The 21,022-nt window shown below is 47.7% G+C and overlaps 1 protein-coding gene across 1 annotated transcript in view; it reads right to left on the bottom strand.

The window, feature by feature from the left end:
- GALNT5 (polypeptide N-acetylgalactosaminyltransferase 5) overlaps window positions 1–21,022 on the bottom strand; it is an 88,562-nt gene that overhangs the window by 43,933 nt on the left and 23,607 nt on the right. The window contains exons 2-3 of the mRNA XM_075317237.1: window positions 8,175–8,341; window positions 7,973–8,092 (exon numbers count right to left, since the gene is read on the bottom strand). Coding sequence (XP_075173352.1) covers window positions 7,973–8,092; window positions 8,175–8,341 — 287 coding nt within the window. The remainder of the gene's footprint in view (window positions 1–7,972; window positions 8,093–8,174; window positions 8,342–21,022) is intronic.

Genomic DNA, 21,022 nt, shown 5'->3' with positions numbered 1-21,022 from the left:
GACCACTGGACCCAAGGCCTGCAGCTTTCCACCGGACCGGAGATCCTGGACTTGTTCATCACGGAGCAACTCTTGTGGAACTGCCCTGAGGATCTCCGCCAGTTCATCCGAGACCAGAAGCCAAAGGGGTCCACGGCTACAGCTGCCCTTGCCGATGACTACACCAACAACCGGGCCCCTGAGGCCAGGAGAGCGGCCACCAGCAGCACCTGGAGAGGGGGTAAGATGAATTCTGCGACTGCCCCACCTGCCCCTAGACTGCAGGGGGTGTCCCCCTCAACTCCCCTCTCCAGGCCCGTGGCGGAACCAAGACGGTGCCACCAGTGCAACCTACCTGGACACTTCCAGGCCATGTGCCCTCAGCGTCCCAAGGCCCCGGCTCCGTCCCCGTCCCAAGGGCCGCCCAAGGTGTATTGTGTGGGTGGGGGTGGTGGTAGGTCCCTGGACAGCTTCCAACCTGTCACCGTCGGCCGGTCTGTGACCATAGGACTGCGAGACAGCGCCTCGGAGGTGACTCTGGTGCGGCCTGAGATGGTGTCCCCCCAAGACTTGATCCCTGGAAAAACCCTCGCTGTCTCCGGGATTGGAGGCACTGACCCGGCGCTGCCTGTTGCTGACATTTATGTGGACTGGGGCGCAGGGCGAGGGGTGAGGGAGGTGGGGGTAACTGATCGGATCCCTGCAAACGTGCTACTTGGGACAGATTTGGGGCAGATAACCTCCCAGTTTGGGCCCCAAGCAAGGGCTGAACCTTCAGCCAGTACTGACATGCCTCCGGACAATGTTAATGTGTTATCTATGAATGATGTAAGGGAGGAGGGAGTGAACTCTGATATTTCTGCTTGCATAGACACCATAGACACACACACAGCTGCAGCTGTGACAGGGGAGGGGGTCAGAGAAAGGTGTGACAATGCCTCTACAAGTAACCAGCCTGTGAGCTGGGATCTGTTGCCCTCTGCAGGGATAAGCAGAGAGCAGGGTGCTGCAGGGGGAGGACCAGTGTGTGGGGTGGGGGCTACCACAGCAAATGTGGGGTCCCCAGAGATTTCACAGCGGGGTTCTGTTGCTGCAGGAGGGGAACAGGCAGGTGAGATTGGGGCCGGTCCAGGAGCGGAAGTGCTCCCAGGTAAGATCTCGGTGCATGGTTCCCCCACAACCGGGGTGTCAGGAAGCCAGGTAGGTCTGCCTGAACCGGCGACTTGGTCAGGAACGGAGGAGGAGCAGGCACGACCCACGGTCGCAGCGGCTGTGGCCGCTGTCACCCGCAGTGGGAGTGCTGGAAGCCAAGGGGCCTCCCGGAGGTCCGATAGCTCTTCCCCTTCTGACCAAGTGGCAGCCGAGTCAGGTGGAGGCCAGGACACAGGTCCCGGGGTACTGACTGAAGATGTGACAGTCTCGTCGATTCTGGCCACATCTAGTCAGGGGTTTCAGGCAGCGTTAGAAGCTGACGACAGCCTGAAAGCTCTTAAGGAGCAGGCGGCACAGCCTCCCTCGGACTCGGACCCGGAGCGAGTGGTCTGGGACCAAGGACGGCTGTACCGGGCCACGGTCCAGCAGGGTTCACCGGAGGCGTGGCCCAGGGACCGACAGTTGGTGGTACCCTATCCGTTCCGGACGGAGTTGTTGCGGATCGCACATGAGATTCCGATGGCCGGACACCTAGGGATCGCTAAGACCAAGGCCAGGTTAAACCAGCATTTCTACTGGCCAAAAATGGGGGCCGATGTGGCTGCCTACTGCCGTTCGTGTGAAACCTGTCAGAGAGTGGGGAAGGCGGGGCCACGCCCCAAAGCCCCACTAGTATCTCTGCCAATCATCGATGAGCCTTTCAGGAGGGTGGCTGTGGATCTGGTCGGCCCGCTGGCCATCCCCAGCAGCTCCGGGAAACGCTTCATACTGACGGTAGTGGACTATGCCACCCGGTACCCAGAAGCAGTGGCCTTGTCGTCCATTCGGGCTGACAAGGTGGCCACCGCATTGCTGGAGATTTTCTCCCGAGTGGGTTTTCCCCAGGAAATGCTCACTGACCGGGGGACCCAATTCATGTCCCAGCTGATGGAGGCCCTCTGTAAGCAAGTCCAGGTGCGACATCTGGTGGCCAGCCCATACCATCCACAGACTAATGGCCTGTGCGAGCGGTTCAATGGCACCTTAAAGCAGATGCTTAAGATGTTGGTCGACTCCCATGGGCGTGACTGGGAGCGGTATCTCCCACACCTGTTATTTGCTTACCGGGAGGTTCCACAGGCCTCAACAGGATTCTCACCGTTTGAGCTCCTGTACGGGCGACGTGTGCGGGGCCCCCTGGCTCTGGTGAAAGAGGCTTGGGAAGGGGATTTGGCCACCCCTGGAGTGTCGGTTATCGAGTATGTCATGCGCTTCCGGGACAAAATGCAGGCCTTGACGCAACTGGTACACGACAATATGGCTCAAGCCCAGGCCGATCAGAAGCGTTGGTACGACCAGAACGCTTGTGAGAGGACCTACCAAGTGGGTCAAAAGGTGTGGGTACTGGTCCCCGTACCACAGGACAAGCTTCAGGCAGCCTGGGAAGGCCCATACCTCGTGTACCAGCAGCTCAACCCTGTAACGTACCTGGTCACCCTGGACCCTGCCCGTGGAAGGCGGAAGCCCTTCCATGTGAACATGATGAAGGCACATCATGAGCGGGAGGCATGTGCGCTCCCCGTGTGCAACCTGCCCGAGGAGGGAGAAGCGGAAACCCTCTTGGATATGCTAGCCCAGGTTAGGGCAGGCGGATCCATTGAGGATGTGGAGGTTGGCCACCAGCTCTTGGAAGACCAACGGTCCCAGCTGTGGGCCACCCTCCTCCCCTTCCGGGGGTTGTTTACCAACCAGCCCGGAAGGACTGACTTGGCTGTCCATCACGTGGACACTGGGGATCATCCCCCGATCCGGCGTTCAGCATATCGGGTCTCCCTGGAGGTGCAGCAACACATGCGCCAGGAGATTGACGAGATGCTGAAGCTGGGGGTGATCCAGGCATCCAACAGCGCTTGGGCCTCGCCTGTAGTCCTCGTCCCTAAGAAGGACCGAACCACTCGGTTCTGCGTGGACTACAGGGGGCTCAATGCGGTCACGGTCGCCGATGCGTACCCAATGCCACGCATCGATGACCTGCTCGATCAGTTGGCCGGGGCTCAGTACCTGACCATCATGGATCTGAGCCGGGGATATTGGCAGATCCCCCTGACTCGCAAGGCCAGGGAACGCTCTGCCTTTATTACCCCATTTGGACTATACGAGTCCACGGTGATGCCATTCGGGATGAGGAATGCCCCTGCCACTTTCCAGCGGATGGTCAACACCCTGCTCAAGGGACTTGAAGGGTACGCGGCCGCGTACCTAGATGACATTGCCGTCTTCAGTCCCACCTGGGAGGACCACCTAGAGCATCTAGCACAGGTGCTCAGGCGGATCCACCGGGCAGGTTTGACCATCAAGCCGGGAAAGTGTCAGCTGGCCATGAGCGAGGTCCAGTACCTCGGTCACCGGGTAGGCGGGAGAACACTGAAGCCCGAGCCTGAGAAAGTGGAAGCCATCGCATCCTGGCCCACCCCCAGGACCAAGAAGCAGGTGATGTCCTTCTTGGGGACCGCTGGGTACTATAGGAGGTTTGTTCCATGCTATAGTAGCCTGGCAAAGCCCTTGACGGACCTCACCAAGAAGAAGCTGCCCTCTGCAGTCGATTGGACAATGGACTGCGAGACAGCCTTCCGGGCCCTAAAGGACGCCCTGTCCAGCCCGCCCGTGCTACAGGCAGCCGACTTCACGCGGCCGTTTGTAGTACAGACCGACGCCAGTGACTTCGGCCTCGGTGCGGTGCTCAGCCAGGTGGACTCTGCGAGCCAAGAGCACCCAGTCTTGTACCTGAGCAGGAAGCTGTTACCAAGGGAAGTTGCCTATTCCACGATGGAGAAGGAGTGCCTGGCCATAGTGTGGGCCCTGCAGCGTCTGCAACCCTATCTATACGGGCGCCACTTCATCGTGGAGACGGACCACAATCCCCTCAGCTGGTTGCACACCGTCTCTGGGACGAATGGGCGATTGTTGCGATGGAGCCTTGCGCTCCAGCAATACAACTTCACCATTCGCCACAAAAGGGGCCGTGACCACGGTAACGCAGACGGGCTGTCCCGACAAGGAGAGGTCGCGGACGGGCGCACGGGGGAACACCGGAGTGTGCTGCCCCCTAGCGCCCTCAAAAGGGGGGAGGTGTGAGGTAAATCCGGAGATATGACGATAAATCATGATATTCAAGTATGTCAGGAAGCCCTCTCCTGGTGTCACCCCCCCTTTCCTTCACACAACTGGTTTAGCAACAAATCCCATGGCCATGTCCTGTGATATGGAAATGAGGTGGTGTGGGAACAATGGACACAGGATGACTCCCTGCCGTCACCCTGTAACAAGAGTTGTATCTAATTAGCAAGGCTCTGGAAGTAGCCAGACAGAACGACTCCAGTAAAAAATGGTTCATATCTCGCAAGCCATATTTCCGATAAATATGGCAACCATAAAAATGGTGTCTCCGCATGTGGACGATGCCGGCACACCCTTTTTATGGGAGCAGGACATTGGGAAATGCCCCAGGCGTGATATCAGCCAATGGGGAACTGGCAGACAGGTCATGAGTCCCCTCGTTCTGTAGCTAAATTCATAACTGTCACAATGAGAGCATTGGCGTCCGCCTACGACGCTCCCAGGCAAAGTTATGGCCCATATTCCATGTTGGGATATTGTCCATAACTCAAGCCAGGGGTGGAGCAGTGCTCCCTGTGAGGTCACTAAGGTAGGAGGGGACCTGGATCTGCCCAGGTTGATAACCCTACTTCGGCCATTTTCCAGCGTTCTTTCGCTGGGGGCACGTGTAGGAAACATCTGTGGGAAGGATCCTAGAAACCTGGGTACAGCGCCCCCCTGTGGCCAGACGCAACAAGGTAACTGCTGGAACTGTGTATGCCTGTTTGTAACCCATGCTTTGATTGTAACTGTACTCTGACATATGTATATTCTGTAGATTCCCTATTGTATATATTGTAGTTTCTAGTGTGCTTTAGGCTGATTAAATTATATAATTAATCTTGGGCTGTTCTGTTATCTCGATCTTGAATCCCACGTCTGTGTGTTCGGCTAATAGTTACCGTAAATCGGTTGGTGGCAGCGAATTGTGCCAAGGATTATTGTGGGGAGGCCAGTGAGATTCGGGGAGATTTTATATATTCCGCCCGCGGAGGTCGGGGGAATATATACCCTACTCTCACCGGGGACCCTTCAATAATCGGCATAAGTAGTATAGCGGCCTCCTTGCTTATGGTCGGGCAATTCCATAATTGGCCTGACTATAAGAGGGGCGCTAGAGAGCGCGTCACGTGCTCTGTCTGTCGGTCGGGAGGTATATAGGAGGGGTGACCCCCACTTGTTACCCCCCGATTGTGACGTACTGGTAGCCAGCGCGGGGGATTTCTGAGTGACGCCCCCGGTGGTTTGTGACAGATGTCCACACAAAAAAAAAAAAAAAAAAAAAAAAAAATCGAATTCTATATGTAACTGATATACAGCATTTGATTTTTATGAATACGTTGCATGTGTTCACAGCTGATTCTTTTTTTTTGGTAAAACATTGTTTAATAGGAGGCAAGGAAATGTTTTACCTCACAAAGAGAATCATCTGTGATCCCGTGCTGTAAGGTCTTTATACTCTTTTTGTGTCACCCCCTGCCCAGGAGATGTGGTATAATCAGACCATGTTCCTGTACGGTCAGACACGGCCATTACACAGTACACAGCAGGGGCATACATATAGTATATGATTATCTCCAAACAGAAACCATTTTTTTTCTATACATCCAATTGTGGAAATTATTATTATTCCAAGATCTATTCATTAAAATGAAGTTTATTACTGCATAGCTGCTTACAGGGGTTGTCGAGGTTTAGCACAAATGTTTGTAGTCACTCTGAATACTCACAACTCGTGCCGTTACGATTTTCCAGCAATTCACTTGTAGTGAGCGAGGCTGGGAATTTTAGTCATAACGTGGCTGGGAGCATGCAAATCACATACTTGCGGTCATATGACTGCCCACTCCCAGAGAATCCTGACAGTGTGTGCTGTGCGCACTGTGAGGATTCTCAAGTCTGCAGTCACAGAGAGTGACTGCAGAACATTGTGCTAAAACTTGTACAACCCCTTTTAATGCATCAGAACAACATAGAAAAACCAGCGACAAAGTAATAACGACACATTATATGGCAGCGCTATAACAATTCAGTTCAGTTATACAGGATTCAGATTCGCTCACCATAAATCTCTGCTATATACAACTGACATACTATCTAATATGTGTTGTTGTTATAAGATTTAGGCCATTTTTCATAAATGTTTCACAGGTTTATATGATGGCAGTTTTGGAAAATAGTCTACAAATTCTTGTAGCGTTCAATTAGTATAGAAATCCATCATTGGATCCTGAGAGCGGCTGACATGCTGCGCCGGTCTCACAGTCAGGTGAATACTGCCCGGAATTTCCAGGCGGGGGAAGCCTCCCGGTTCTCTAATGTCCAGCTACTTACTGGTAAAGAGTGCACTTCCGGTAAGTTCAGATCCCGTTGACCTCCCTCCGATGTCTGCACTGGGAGCCACTGTTGTGTTCCACCAGACACTAATCTGATACAGACGGGGTTCCCTTTTTAAACCCTCCATGACAGCACAATTTGTTTTTGTACAATTGTATTTTTCCTTCCTGCGCTTCCAACAGGCATGACTTTTTTTTTTTATTATTGTACTATATATTGGGCTGAAAAACAGGGAAAAAAAAGGTCCAAGTGGGGTAAAGTGGTAAAAAAACAATGCAATTCCAATATTGTCTTTTTAGATTCCGTTTTTACACCTTTCAATCATTTTGCAGTAAAATTGTCTTGGCAGCTTACTTCTCCAGCACAGTATAATTTACAGAGATACCAAACTTAAGTTTTTTGTTTATAATTTAGCAGCTACAACAAAAACCCAAAAAAACAAAAACCCCAAAAAAAGATGTTTGTGTCGCCATATTCTAAGACCTGTATATCGTTTATTCTTCCATCAATGAACCTGTGTGAATGCTTGATTATTTATTTCTTTATTTATTTTAGGGGGGGGCGAGATGTCGTTTTTCTTGATATAATACGATGCTTTAATCACATTTTATTGCATTTTTTTTGCCAAATTAAAAAATGGCTATTTTGGCATTTTTTCAAATTTTTTTTATAGAGTTTACCATATAGATGCATTAACGTTCTATATTTATATACAGAACTGTTACGATATAATAATGACAAATAAGTTTATATTTTAATTTTCTGATATTTTTCAATTTTTGAATTGGTAAAAAGGACGATTTTACTTTTAATATGTGTAATTTTTTTTGTAATTAATTTTTGCTTTATTTTTTAGTCCCCCTAAGGGATTCAAGTAATCTACAATCCTTTGGTCACTTGCACTACATACTGTAATTCCATGGCACTGGACTGAGCTTTATTGGAGCATTTTTGAAGTGTCAGGGTTGACAGTGGCATTTAAATAGTCGTTAGTGGCAGGTGCTGGCTGTACAAAACTGCCGACACTGGCCTCTATGGAGTCAGCTCAACTCCTGTATCTTCCATACACTTGCACCTGATATTGGACATATGACTATGTCTTATGTTGGGAAGAGGTCAAGAACCATCAACTTTTAGACAGAGCAAAGATTGGCAACAAAAAGCTTCTCGTTGGAGGAACCCAATCCTCCAACATAACATTCATAACAACTACCCTGCCAGCCATTTTTTTTTTCAAAACTGTAATACTTCAGTTCACCTGTGGGGGCGCTGTGGGGAAATTGAACACAATGCTACAGATCTTAGCCGATCACTGGTGGTTACAGAACTGGATATAAACCCTACTTATAAAAACAAAAAGTATGATTACCTGTTGCAATATTTGCACCGGCAAGTCTGGCTCGAATTAACCCGTGTCTTTCATTGAGATGTAGAATCCGAACCTTGGGGAACTTCTTCATGTAACCATCCAGCTTGTCTTTGAGGTAGGCTGAAGACAGAAAACGTGAAAATCATCAGGCAACGAATCAAATTAATCTGCTGCATAAGAGATGACGAAAAATAACACTGACCTTTGGTGCTGAAGTCATCTACGAGGATGATCTCTTTGAGTAGATGAGCTGGGGATCGGTTGAGGACGCTAAAAACAGAGCGGATGAGGGCGGACCACACCTCGTCTACAAAACACATGATGATACTGGTGTTTGGAAGATCATCATGGACCAACTGATCGGAACACCTGCAACGATCACCGGGAAACTCCGTTACATTTACTTGTGTTTTATAAAGACTACTGACATATTTATGGATAGGTGACTGCCGGCAATTTGCATGACTGTTGCCATACGTCAAAGTGCAAGCAGTCCGTTACGGATGACACCTTTGGCTAGTTTCACATATTCGATTTTCATGGTCCGTGCACAGATGACAATGTTTGGACCGGCCACAGTCTCCTGACCTGCACTCAAAGTCTCAACTATGCTTATCGTGCGATTGACTTGAGGCCAAGGGACCTGACGCCCATTCTTGGACCATGAATGTTGGAAGTGTACAACCGGTAATATAATTAATTTACACTCCAAACAGATGCAGTTTCAGGACTGAGATCTCAACTCAGTCAATTATGGCATATGCCTCAAACCACTTTGTGACCGAACAATTAAATACCCAAATTGCCGCTTTCTGGACTGAAAACAATAACTTAAAGGGGCTGTCCACTACTAGGACAACCCATTTTGATTGGATGTTTCCCCCAGGTAAAATAATAAAGCCTATACTCACCTCCCGTACCAGCACCCTTCCAGCGGTGTCCAGGCTTGTGGTGGTGGTGGGGGCTCACGCCGGGTTGTGACAACACAAGAGTCTGCATCCAATCAGTGCGAACTCCCTTTTCCCCACCTTTGGACCAAATGAGTTCTTGTCGATTGTACTCACTTCCTGTTGATTGTTTCTTCAAAGGTGGGGAGAAGGAAGCCAGCGTTGATTGAATGCGGGGCTCACCTGATGTCACAGTCCCACGCGAGCCCTGGCACCGCTGTCCCGTATACAACTGAAAGGGCACCGGTACGAGAAGGGAGTATAGGCGTTATTATTTTACATGGGAGAAACGTATGGAATTAAAAGGGGTTGTCCTAGTAGTGGACAACAGGACTAAAACATTTTTACTCAGATGATTTTTTTCATCTATTTTTCACTATCTATTTGATAATTATCAGTCCTGTAAAAGCAAAATCGGGCTTTGGCTGAGCATGCACAAAACCACTCCATTCACAGTGGAGATTTTGTGCCCACCATTCTCAGGATTATCGGTCTCAGGATAGTCTGAGGTCACGGGATAATTATATGGGCCACTGTTACAGAGTGAAGGAATCCATCACTATGATGTTCATATGCTATAATTGGGACTATGTACAAAGCTATATTCTTGAGAACTGAGCAAGTATAAAAAGGGACAAAGGAAAATCACCAGTTCACAATAAAAAAATTGTTTAAAAGAACTGAAGTCCTCAGTGGTTGATACCTTTTAATGGCTAACTGAAAAGATGGTAATAATAGCAGCTTTCCAGACTACTCGGGTCTCTTCTTCAGGCTCAGTATAACACAAAATCTGAAAAGTTACATATTTATATACAACAGGACATAGAATGGGGCAGTAAATAAGACAAGTTATGCGAAGCAGAACTATCAGTATGGCAAGGGGACAAACTGTTGTGGCAGTAAATATTGCAGCAGTTCATAGATAAGCAGTGTGAAAGTGTTATTGTCCTCTGATTGGGGTCTGGTCCGGACTGTGATGCCCCCAGATGCTCTGAGCAGCACATTTCTTAATTGATGTAAAAAGACATGAATCCATGAGACACATTCATTCCTGCTCTGAATGTGTCAAAGGTCATCATAAGTTTGTACTCCCATAGCCTCCTGTTTCTCTGGGACTTGAAATTTCCTTTCAATACCAGCAATTTCATGTCCATGATGCTGTGGTCTGGGTTACAAAAATGTTTGGCCACAGGTAGATCTATCCTTTTTTTCTCTAATTGTGTGGCGGTGATGATTCGTCCTTGTCCTGAGCTGTTGTCCTGTTCACACTATGAATAGCTTAAAAGGCAATTGTCACCTTTGACACTGAAAAATAATTTTTATATACACTGTATTAAGTGGTTACTTTAAGTTAATAAAATTGCAGTCTGCAATCTTCATGTTCAGACCCCCTGCTCTGCAGTTTTCAGCCTGAAGTTTCAGAATATTCTCTTGTGGGAGTGTCCCTCCCAGTAATATAGGCTGGGTGTGAGCCCAGCTATCTGCATTAGCTGATATCAGCACAGCTTCTATCCTTTACTTATCTTCTTTTCTTATCTGTAGCCTGAATTCTGCCCTCTCAGAAGCTTTACGTGCTTTTGCCATTTTCAACTCTTGAGATCTGACAACCACCCCATTTAGCTCCTTCTATCTCTATAACATTGACAGAACGGAGGGAGAAAGGACTGTCAGAACTGAGCAGGAGCTCTGATGGATTTGTGTAACCTTTTTTTTTTTTAGCAAAATCACTGAGCTAAATAAAAGGACTTAGGGACGCTCTGCAGCAGCAAAATAGTAGAATATTTTTAATGAAGACCATAGAGAAAGTTGCCTAATTTTGCATTTAGTAAGAAAAAAAAAAAAAGTAAAAAAAATTAAATAAAAATATACACATTGTCATAACAGGGAATAATGTTTGTCACTGATGTAGAAGGATGAGAAAAAAAAAAAAGGAAAAACACTTTATAAAAAGGGGTAAAAGAGGTTAATTGCAATCTGGAAAACAATAACTACCAGGACTCCCATTATTGCAGAGCAAGATATCAACCCTTTGTTACTCTTTTCTATACAGCAGGAGTTTCCCCGCAGAAGGAAAGATTAGATGCTCACTTCACCCAGGTCATGGTGAAGTCATACATGGTAGGTGATAAGGTTGCAGCTTGGCTCAGATATTTACAAGGACATATCTGCACCTGTATGTGTCACAGGCGCAGGTATGCAATGAAAATTTTGCCCTAGTTAGCTATACAAGCGTAGAGAACAGACACCTTGTGAAATGATGGAACGTATGAAAATACAATCAAATTTGCTGTATGAAACTAATTATATTGTATTATATATTGTATAAAAATGTAAATCTGGCCCTTACCCCCTCCCACACTTGAAAGGCAAGATTTTAATCAATATCTCACTGAACACAAGAAGAATTTTCAAAATTATGACAAGACATTTTTTCAACCAAACCCATAACTAATGATGGGTGGACTCACAGATACCTGGGATCGGCGGGTCCAAAAGGATTTAAAAAAAAAACCAAAAGAAAACAACATGGTTCGGGCCCAGAATTAATCCTAGATATCTGGCTGAACGTGGGTTTCCAAACAAGTCTATCGGGACCCAAATCAGGAGATTAAAAATGTTGGTAGAAGGGATATGGGGATTGGAGCAAGCACGTTATACTTACCGAGTCTCCTGCGTGCCTCTAACGCTACTTCCGGGGCTGCTCATTAACCTCCTACATATGTACTGCTTCCACCGGCATTCCTGGGGATTGGTTGCAGCCAAACGTGCCCCACCCTGTATGACAGCGTGTCTGACTGCGACCAATGAGAGGAGCTGTTTGTGGGCACGCGCATCTCTATTGCTGTAAAAATAAATAAAACAAGTGGCCTAGCTCCTCCATATTAAGATAGCCAGCACAGATAAAGCACATGGCTACAGCCTGCAGCCCCCAGCTGTGTGCTTATCATGGCTGTGTATCAAAATAAGAGCCTGCGATCTCCTCCAATTTTGATACCCAGCCATGAAAAAGCCCAACAGCTGGGTGCTGGTATTCTCAGGCTGGGGAGACCCATGCTTATTGAGACCTCCAGCATAAACATAGCAGCCTGCAGCCGCCTAAGCTTGTCACATCCATTAGATTCAACAATCCCATCACTTTACCTGACTCATCCCAACTGACCTGGTGCAGTGGCAATCGGGAAAAAGGGGTTAATAACGGCTCACAGCTGCCATTAAGCCTTAGATTAGTAATGGGAGGAGTCTATGAGACCCCCCATTACTAATCTGTAAACAAAAGAAATAAATACAAACACCCAAAAAATCTTTTATTTGAAATAAAATACAAAAACACACACCCTCTTTCACTCCATTTATTATTCCAGCTCTGCTTCATATAAAGTGACCGCGCGTGGGCATATGTGATGCCCTGGCAAAACCAGGTTGTCACAGAGACTGCACAAATCTTCCAGTTGCAGGACTCTATCCTCCTTGGCCTTCCAACACAACCCCACACACAGGTACAAACACCAGCCACAAAAGCCTAGTCACCCCCCCAGGACAATAGGGACACACCAGTGGGTGGGGCCAGGCAGATTGTGATGCCCTCTTAGGGGTCCGAGGTGTGATGGGAGGGGCAGAAACAGTCTAGTTTGGAGAGAGGAACTGAGAGGAGTAAAAAAGGAAGTGGTAGTCAGGGGTTGTAGCTCCCGGACTACCTGAGCTGACTAGGTGGCAGACAGCAGAGCAGGGCCACAGGCGACGGAGATCCGGTCGCTGGAGACCTTAAGTGGACCGGGGTAGGGTTGTAGCCCGCCGGTGCCGACAGCGGGAATCCGGTCCGGAGGCCGTGCAGAGTCGAGGTGCCTGGACCCTAGGGCGAGGACAGCTTCATGCACCTTGTCAATTAGCCAGCAGGGGACAAGATTCCACGTCTTGTCCCACGAGTAGCCCAGATAGAGCGAGACGGAAGCCCAATGCGGGGGATAGGGCGTCTGCAAGTGCCTGCTAAAATCCCAAAGGTCAGATCTCGCGGGCCACAGCTCCCACAGCAAAGACACTGGGAGTTGATTTTTCCTGTTCCCTGCGGACTAGTTATCACACACGACACAAAACTAGAAGTGCAGGAGGAAAGGCCCCTGTCCTGTCTACCGGTTTGCGGGACTCGAGCACACCCCTCCGGGGGCTACCGGTATCCGGCACTTGGTTTACTATCTGGACTCTGTGTGACTTTATTCAAACAGTGAGTACACTGGTACCATCCAGTCCAGCCCTGCAGACTGCGTCCCAGCACCCCACCTACACCTGGGCCCCGGGACAACACCTCCCCTACCCATGGAGGGGATACCATCCTGCTGCACCGCTCCATCGGCCCCGGGCGCCCCATACCAAGACAGTGGCGGTGCCACCATCAATCACTGCAACCCACGGGTGGCGTCACTGACAAGCTCTCCCCTGTAAATAACCCCTTTACTCAGTTGTGAGGACGGACGGCTGCACGAGCCCGGGTCCGGCTGCCACTTGAGCCACAGCAACGATCCCGGATCCGAGCAGCCCCCCTGCCGTGGTCTGTCCTCCGTCCGCAACACATAGAACATGAACGCCCGCTGGGAGCTTAAGGCAGAGAATAACTGAGCCACACTGATCAAAGCTGACGTCACTCAGATTGTTTGCGGTCACAGCTGGAAGTTCCCACGATCCTCAACCTGTGATCGCAGGTAACCTGCCCTCAGGTGACCTCATTGAATGGAGTGACCATGGACGGAAAAATAAAAATAATTGTGTTGTTAACCTACCTTAGGGCGGCTTTGCACGTTGCGACATCGCACGTGCGATGTCGGTGGGGTCAAATCGAAAGTGACGCACATCCGGCGTCACTTTCGACATCGTACTGTGTAAATGCTAGATGATACGATTAACGAGCGCAAAAATGTCGTTATCGTATCATCGTTGCATTCACCGACATTTCCATAATGCCGGTGCTGCGACAGGTACGATGTTGTTCCTCGTTCCTGCGGCAGCACACATCGCTGTGTGTGAAGCCGCAGGAGCAAGGAACATCTCCTATCTGCCGCCGGCGGCTATGCGGAAGGAAGGAGGTGGGTGGGATGTTTACATCCTGCTCATCTCCGCCCCTCCGCTGCTATTGGCCGCCTGCCGTGTGACGTCGCTATGACGCCGCACAACCCGCCCCCTTAGGAAGGAGGCGGGTCGCCGGCCAGAGCGACGGTCGCAGGGCAGGTGAGTGCATGTGAAGCTGCCGTAGCAATAATTTTCGCTACGCCAGCTATCACACGATATCGTACCTGCGACGGTGGCGGGGACTATCGCGTGCGACATCGCAGCATCGGCTTGCGATGTCGCAACGTGCAAAGCCCGCCTAAGTGATTAATACAACCCACAACCTCAGATCTTCACATATCCAATAGAAAATGTTGATTCTAAAAGGAAGCTTTTCTGACAAATCTGTTGGGGTGTACTCATTTATACTTAGCACAGTACTTGGCTCAGAAATTCTGTACCAATCCTGCACTGTCAGACGTCACAGATGTTGTGATTCAATGTTGTGTATAAACGTGAAAACGGCAGCCAATTACTGCTCACAAAAGTTTCCCGTTGAGTAGTGATTGGCTGCTGTGGTCGTATCATGTGACTTTACCATGGACGTCAAGGCAATGTCAGTAATGGGAAATTTCTCAGGGGTCTGCAACAGGTTTTTTTTTCAAAATACCTAATTTAAAAAAGTTATTTCATTTTTTTTGCAGAAGAAATAAATGGAGGAAACCACACACGTGTGCGGCCACCTCTCCCAGTCCAGGCATTGCAAATATAAGGATAGTTGCAGTTTCCAGAGTTTGGACCTGCATCTATCAAACATTTTATGGCAAATTCTTTCAATATACTGCTAACTTCACACCACCTGTTTTTTGCATTTGCTTGTTTGGTCTGTAAAAATGCCATGAATTTCATATGTTTTTCATTGCTTTTTTTATTTCAATTTACTACACTTGTCTCAGGATTTTTTTTTTAAGTCTTAACAAGAAACCTATAGGAAAAACAGCAGATAAAAATCTCCATACTTAGGGGTACTTTGCACGCTGTGACATCACTAGCCGATGCTAGCGATGCCGAGCGCCATAGTCCCCGCCCCCATCGCACATGCGATATCTTGTGATGGCTGCCGTAGCGAACATTATCACTACGGCAGCTTCACACGCATTTACCTGCCCTGCGACATCGCTCTGGCCGGCGACCAGCCTCCTACCTAAGAGGGCGGGTCGTGCGGTGTCACAGTGACGTCACACGACAGGCGGCCAATAGAAGCTTAGGGGCGGAGATGAGCGGGACGTAAACATCCCGCCCACCTCCTTTCTTCCGCATAGCCGGTGGATGCAGGTAAGGAGAAGTTCCTCGCTCCTGCAGCTTCATACACAGCGATGTGTGTTGCCGCAGGAGCGAGGAACAACATTGTATCTCCTATTGGTGCGACATTATGAAAATGACCAACGCTACACAGATCACCGATTTACGACGCTTTTTCGATCGTTTATCGGGACGCTGGTAAGGAGATGTTCCTCGCTCCTGCGGCTTCACACACAGCGATGTGTGCTACCGCAGGAGCGAGGAACAACATTCTATGTCCTATTGGTGCGACATTATGAAAATGACCGACGCTACACAGATCACCAATTTTTGAATGTTTCAAGCTCGTTCATCTTCTCTCCTAGGCTTTTACACGTTGCGACATCGTTACCGACGCCGGATGTGCGTCACTTTCGATTTGACCCTGACTATATCGCAGTAGCGATGTCGCAACGTGCAAAGTACCCCTTAGAGTATGTTAAATGCCACTAACCGAAAAAAACCCCAAAACATTGAGAAACATTTACTGATATGTTTGTGTCTTGACCTTGTCCAGAATGTGCCAAAACATGGTGCTGTCACACAATCACTTGAGGTAGGTCCGGTGTGGGGCAAGACACACAACAAACAGGGGTTTCACCACAACAAACAAGGAATACACCGGGGACACTGACAACGGTGGACCCTGATGCTAGTGAGGAGGAAAATGAGACACCTCCTGTACTCACCTGCAGCTGTACCCTGGACTCCTAGCCGGTTCCTAAACAGATTCCACTCCCGTCACCCTGCAGGATACCTGAAGCCCTGAAAGACCCTGTAGTTACCCTGGCTAGTGAGCTGGCAGGTAAAGATCACTAGTCCCACCGCTGCACTAATACAGCATGAAGGGAAGGTATGACAGACAGGGGGAAACAACAAAAGGATAGAGCCAAACTTCACGGCTGTCAGACACCAGGACTGCAGCCTACACCACTTCAAAGCAACAAGGGCTCAACAGCTCCTTCCACCTTGAGGCCTAGCTACAGAATGGATTCAGAATAACCGGCGCCCTCTACTGGGAGATGTGACCATATATAGAGGAAGGAAGTGGTCTCCAACAGGAAACACCTGTGGCCAAAAGTCAGAAGCTGCTAGAAATCAAAACTGACATTAACCCTTTCGGCACCAAATAAAAGGGAATACGGTTAAGGAGGAGTTTCAGATGGAAAATCGGCACAGATCCTGTCACAAGTCTCTAGTAAGAGAGACAGGTGCATTTCCTAAGCATAATGTTGCATCAACTAAAAGGAGTGACACCATGCACCAAATTTTTGAGCTTTGATTTGAGTTCAAAGATTTGAGCTCAAATTTTTGATCAAAAGTTCGGCTGTTTTACATGACCATGTTCTGCAGTCAGATTGCGGCCCATGATATATTTTCGGTCTACGGGTATATGCATAGGCATATATAACACTGATGGGTTTTGGTCAGAAGACCTGCAGCCGATTTCTACATTGGGGTCTTTTCTCAGACCATAAAAACACAGATGTGTGCAACCGACCTTGAGGCCAAAAGGTGGCGGGAAGCAAGTCAAAGGTGCAAGATGCACCACTGTAACAATTTTGGACCACCTGGTCTAAGTTTACGCTGTCTAAGGCTAGGTTCACATTTCCGTTGTTTTAAATCCGTCAGGGACGGATCAGTCGTTTTTTAGATGTCAACTGATGCAACGGATGTGTTTTTCACGGGATTCCTTTCACAGGAATCCTGTGAAAAAACTGATCCATTGCGTCCGTTACATCCGCTGTGCGTCCGTTTTATGACGGATCAGTCATGATCCGTTTGTGTTTGGGACAGCCCAGTGGGCGTGCCAAACATGCTGGGCGTGCTCAGTAGAGCATGACGGAATCCAGCGCTGGATTCCGTCGTAAGACGGATTACGACGGAATCCAGCACCATAGACATACATTACAAGCGTGACGGATGGCGACGGAGTCCTGCGCGGTGCGTTAATTTTAATGGCCCAAAAAACGTTACATTCTGCGTTGCTCCCGCCCAGTGGTCAGTCAAAAAACAACCGACCGCGGCGCAGCGGATGCAACGCAAGGTCATCAGTCGCAATCCACCACTAATACAAGTCTATGGGACACAACGGAATCCGCTAAATGGATTGCGTTGTTTACCAGAGCCGCGGATTGTGACTGATACATTTTAACGGAAATGTGAACCTAGCCTTACTGTGAAAAAGCAATAGTAAAATTTTCCTCTTATTTCATAAAAGACTTCCAAAGAGACAAAAACAAACAAGAAACACCATGAAAAATGTCATGTTCTTCTACAAAAATGTTGGATGTGGAAACACCCTATTGGGATGGGGAGAAATGTGTGCACAGGAGAAAGTAATGTTTAGCACATGTAATTATGGGTTGTTGATCTAGTGAGGTGTAAAAATGCAAAATTAAGAAAGGTGTATATTGAAAAGTGTAAAAATAAACAAAAAAGTTGAGAATGTCTAAATAGAGGATAATAGTAAAATAAAAAAAATTAAAAAAAAGAATACATGTAAAAGATAAAAGAAACATTAAATTTAATAATAAAAAAATAAATTAGATCTACATCTACTTAGTGGTGTACATAAACCCATGTCAAGCACATCACATGCAGGATTAAAGGCTCTAGATAAAGAAACGACTGGGAATTGGGTAACTAAATGATCCGTTTCAGGACTGGTGAAGAATTAGGCCTCTGTTCTCTGCTCTGATGTGTCATTCTTCCAACGCTGTTTTACAATGTTTCTTTTAGATAAATGGTGGGTTACGTTTCGCTTCATTGTTTCTGAAGCCACAGTTTTCATGTGAATTCTCCAGCTTTCATGTGCCGGGGACTGCGCACTATTGCAGCACAGAGAGGACTTCTGTTATTATGTAAATGTTATCTACGTTGTCTGACATGGACACTCACAATTATTTTTTACGGATTCTAATGTTGTCCAGAACATTTTATTTGCAGAAAATTGATCGATTTTTGAAAGCTTCTACCCAAAAAAAACACAAATTATTTGTAAGATAGAACAACTAAGACAGAAGTATTGTCATAAGTTAATTGCATTAGAGCAGGGGTCGGGAACGTTTGGCTCGTGAGCCAGATGTGGCTCTTTTGATGGCTGCATCTGGCTCGCAGACAAATCTTTACTAAAAAAAAAAATACTGTATTTATTGGTTTGTAAGACGCACTTTTTTCCCCCAAAACTAGGGGAAAAAATGGGGGTGCGTCTTGCAAACCACATATGGCTTACCGGAGAGGCAGTGGTGGCGCACGGTTAGCGATGCTGCGGGATCGTGGGGTGTCGCAGCAGCGGGCACCATTGGTCTGTAGGCTGCTTTGAAACTCCCGCACTTCACGAAATTGACTTCAACAAAATGGACGTGGAGGCGGCGCGTGCGCAGATAGGACTTCGCAGCCATTTTCTTGAAGGCCATTGCATTAATCTGTGTACGCGCCGCTGCCATTTTCTTAAAGTTGATCTCGTCAACTGTGGGAGACTCAAAGCAGCCCGCTGGCAGATCAATAGTCCTCGCTGCCGCAACACCCCATGAGCCCGCAGTATCGCCGATCCTCTGCACCCTAACCCTTTTAAGCCGCAACACCCCCTCCTCCGTGCCCGCAGCATGGCCTTCCCTGTCTCCTGGGATCTTCTGAGCACGCTCCACCACCGCCGCTCCCCTCTGGTGAGTATGGCTCTCACGGAATTACATTTTAAAATATCTGGTGTTCATTGCTCTCTCAGCCAAAAAGGTTCCCGACCCCTGCATTAGAGGGTTATTCCCATCACTGAAGATTATCACTTATCTTGAAGATATGTGAAAAATTTCTGATCAGCGATGGTCCGACCACTGCTCTTGAAAATAGGGATTGCCAGAAATAGTTAAGCTCTCTGGCAGACCTGACCACGTAATCCACTTCTGTGGATTGCGGATAACTTTGGGTTCATCGGTCCCTCATACATGGAGGTCAATGGATTGAAAGCTATCCAATAAGCCGACAGATATTTCCACCAGCTCCCCCATACCATGGAATATTAGGCTTGGCCAAGTGCAACTTTGTGCTCTACAAGAAGAGATTGCAGCTTATTTGTTCGACACAAAGCTGGGGGACATTTTGGGATTAGCTAATTGTCAAGGCACTACTCTCTTTTAAAGCGAACCTGACAGCTAATACATATTGCCCAGTCTAAAAAACAGCATGTATCAGGCTCTAGCTGTACGATTTCAGCCAGGTATCTTTGACTTTAAAATGTTGCGATGTTTCAGAGAAAAAACCCTATTTTAATAGTCGGCCGGGAACAGAGTTGTGCAAAAGACTAGTCGGACGGGTGGGTCGATGGCAGATTCTCGTTGCCCACTGTTCTGGATTGACCGGTCTCAGCCTATGTGCATGTATAGTCCAGAACCTGTCAGTTGAGGGTGGCAGGCAGGGAGAAGCTAGAGAACCCCCTGTCTGACTAGTCTGCTGCGCTGCTTGGTCCCTGGACGGATAGTAAAGTAGGTTTTTCTCTGATACGTTCCAGCAGTTCAGAGTCAAACATACCTGGCTGTGATCCCACAGATGTGCTGCCCAAAGATCAAGTGGTATGTATCAGCTCTCAGGTTCTCTTTAAGAAGGTTGCCTAAAGGGACAGCCATTTTGAATAATTCTTTGCTCTGCTCGTTGCCTAAAAATAGGAGATTTAAATTAGACAGGTTTTGTAAAATGCCAAGTATGTGGTAGTAATGAGTGGAAAGAGTGGACATTTCTCGGTGAGAGTTCTGCATTTATTTTTGGTAGTGTTGGGAGAAGTGAAGTCATCATTGAGTTCTCCGAGCTAAAAGATTATGAGCAGAAGTTTGGAGGAATGCTAAGGATCTTTCAATTTCCCAACTACAAAAGGTTTTCTAAGCACTGGCTACGGAAATACATGGACCCTTGGGTGGCCTCTTGGTTTAACAAACAGTTGTTTATTGCCCAGAGTACCGTAGGCTTGCAAACCCCTTTATGGCTAGGCTCCTTAAGCTTACCTGCAGGTGCTGATGGCCCAGGTCCCATTGAATACTGTTAAGATATTTACACAAAAATGGCAAAACTCAAAAGTACAAGATGTTCTTTACAGAAAAAATGCTACAAAGTCTATTTCCGTCAATGTTAGTAAAACGCTGCGAAAAGCCGACAGAGGAATGCCAAACCGGCTTGTCCCATCTCTCAACTTATTTTGGTGCCAATTTAGTTCAGAGACAGACAAGTAGCTAAATTCCTCAAACCTCCTATAAAGGCTGCAGTTAGGCCACGTGTGTCACACAACAGTTTATCCAAAGAGGAGGTCCCCAGTAATCAAACCGAGTGGTATGGAAGTGCTTACTGGAAAATTAAAAGTTGCATGCTATGGATGGCACCCATGACAGGCGTCCACCACCCATTGACCATTATGATGAATCCAGTGAATGCAAACTTCATGAAAGATCATTACATATACATTCATCTGATTGTGGAAGCTGTAACCCATTACGGTCTATGTAAAAAATAAACAAAAACAGTATACTGTATACAATTATGTATATGGAAAAATGCAGTCTAGTAGATCCCATTTCTTTTTTTGGGCGCAATAAAATGAACTTGAAGAGCCCAAAAGGACACACTTTTGGCCTCCTGACTACTTGACCTTTCTGGTCGCTTCTAGCCTGTTATTCGGGAGCTTTAAACATTGCCACCTCTCTTAAAAAAGACCCTAAAATGCCAAAGCCGAAAAAACTTA

The sequence above is a fragment of the Anomaloglossus baeobatrachus genome, chromosome 7 (assembly GCF_048569485.1).
Source record: "Anomaloglossus baeobatrachus isolate aAnoBae1 chromosome 7, aAnoBae1.hap1, whole genome shotgun sequence".
NCBI lineage: Eukaryota > Metazoa > Chordata > Amphibia > Anura > Aromobatidae > Anomaloglossus > Anomaloglossus baeobatrachus.
The sequence above is the reverse complement of the archived record's forward strand: the minus strand, read 5'-3'. Positions and strand labels throughout refer to the sequence as shown.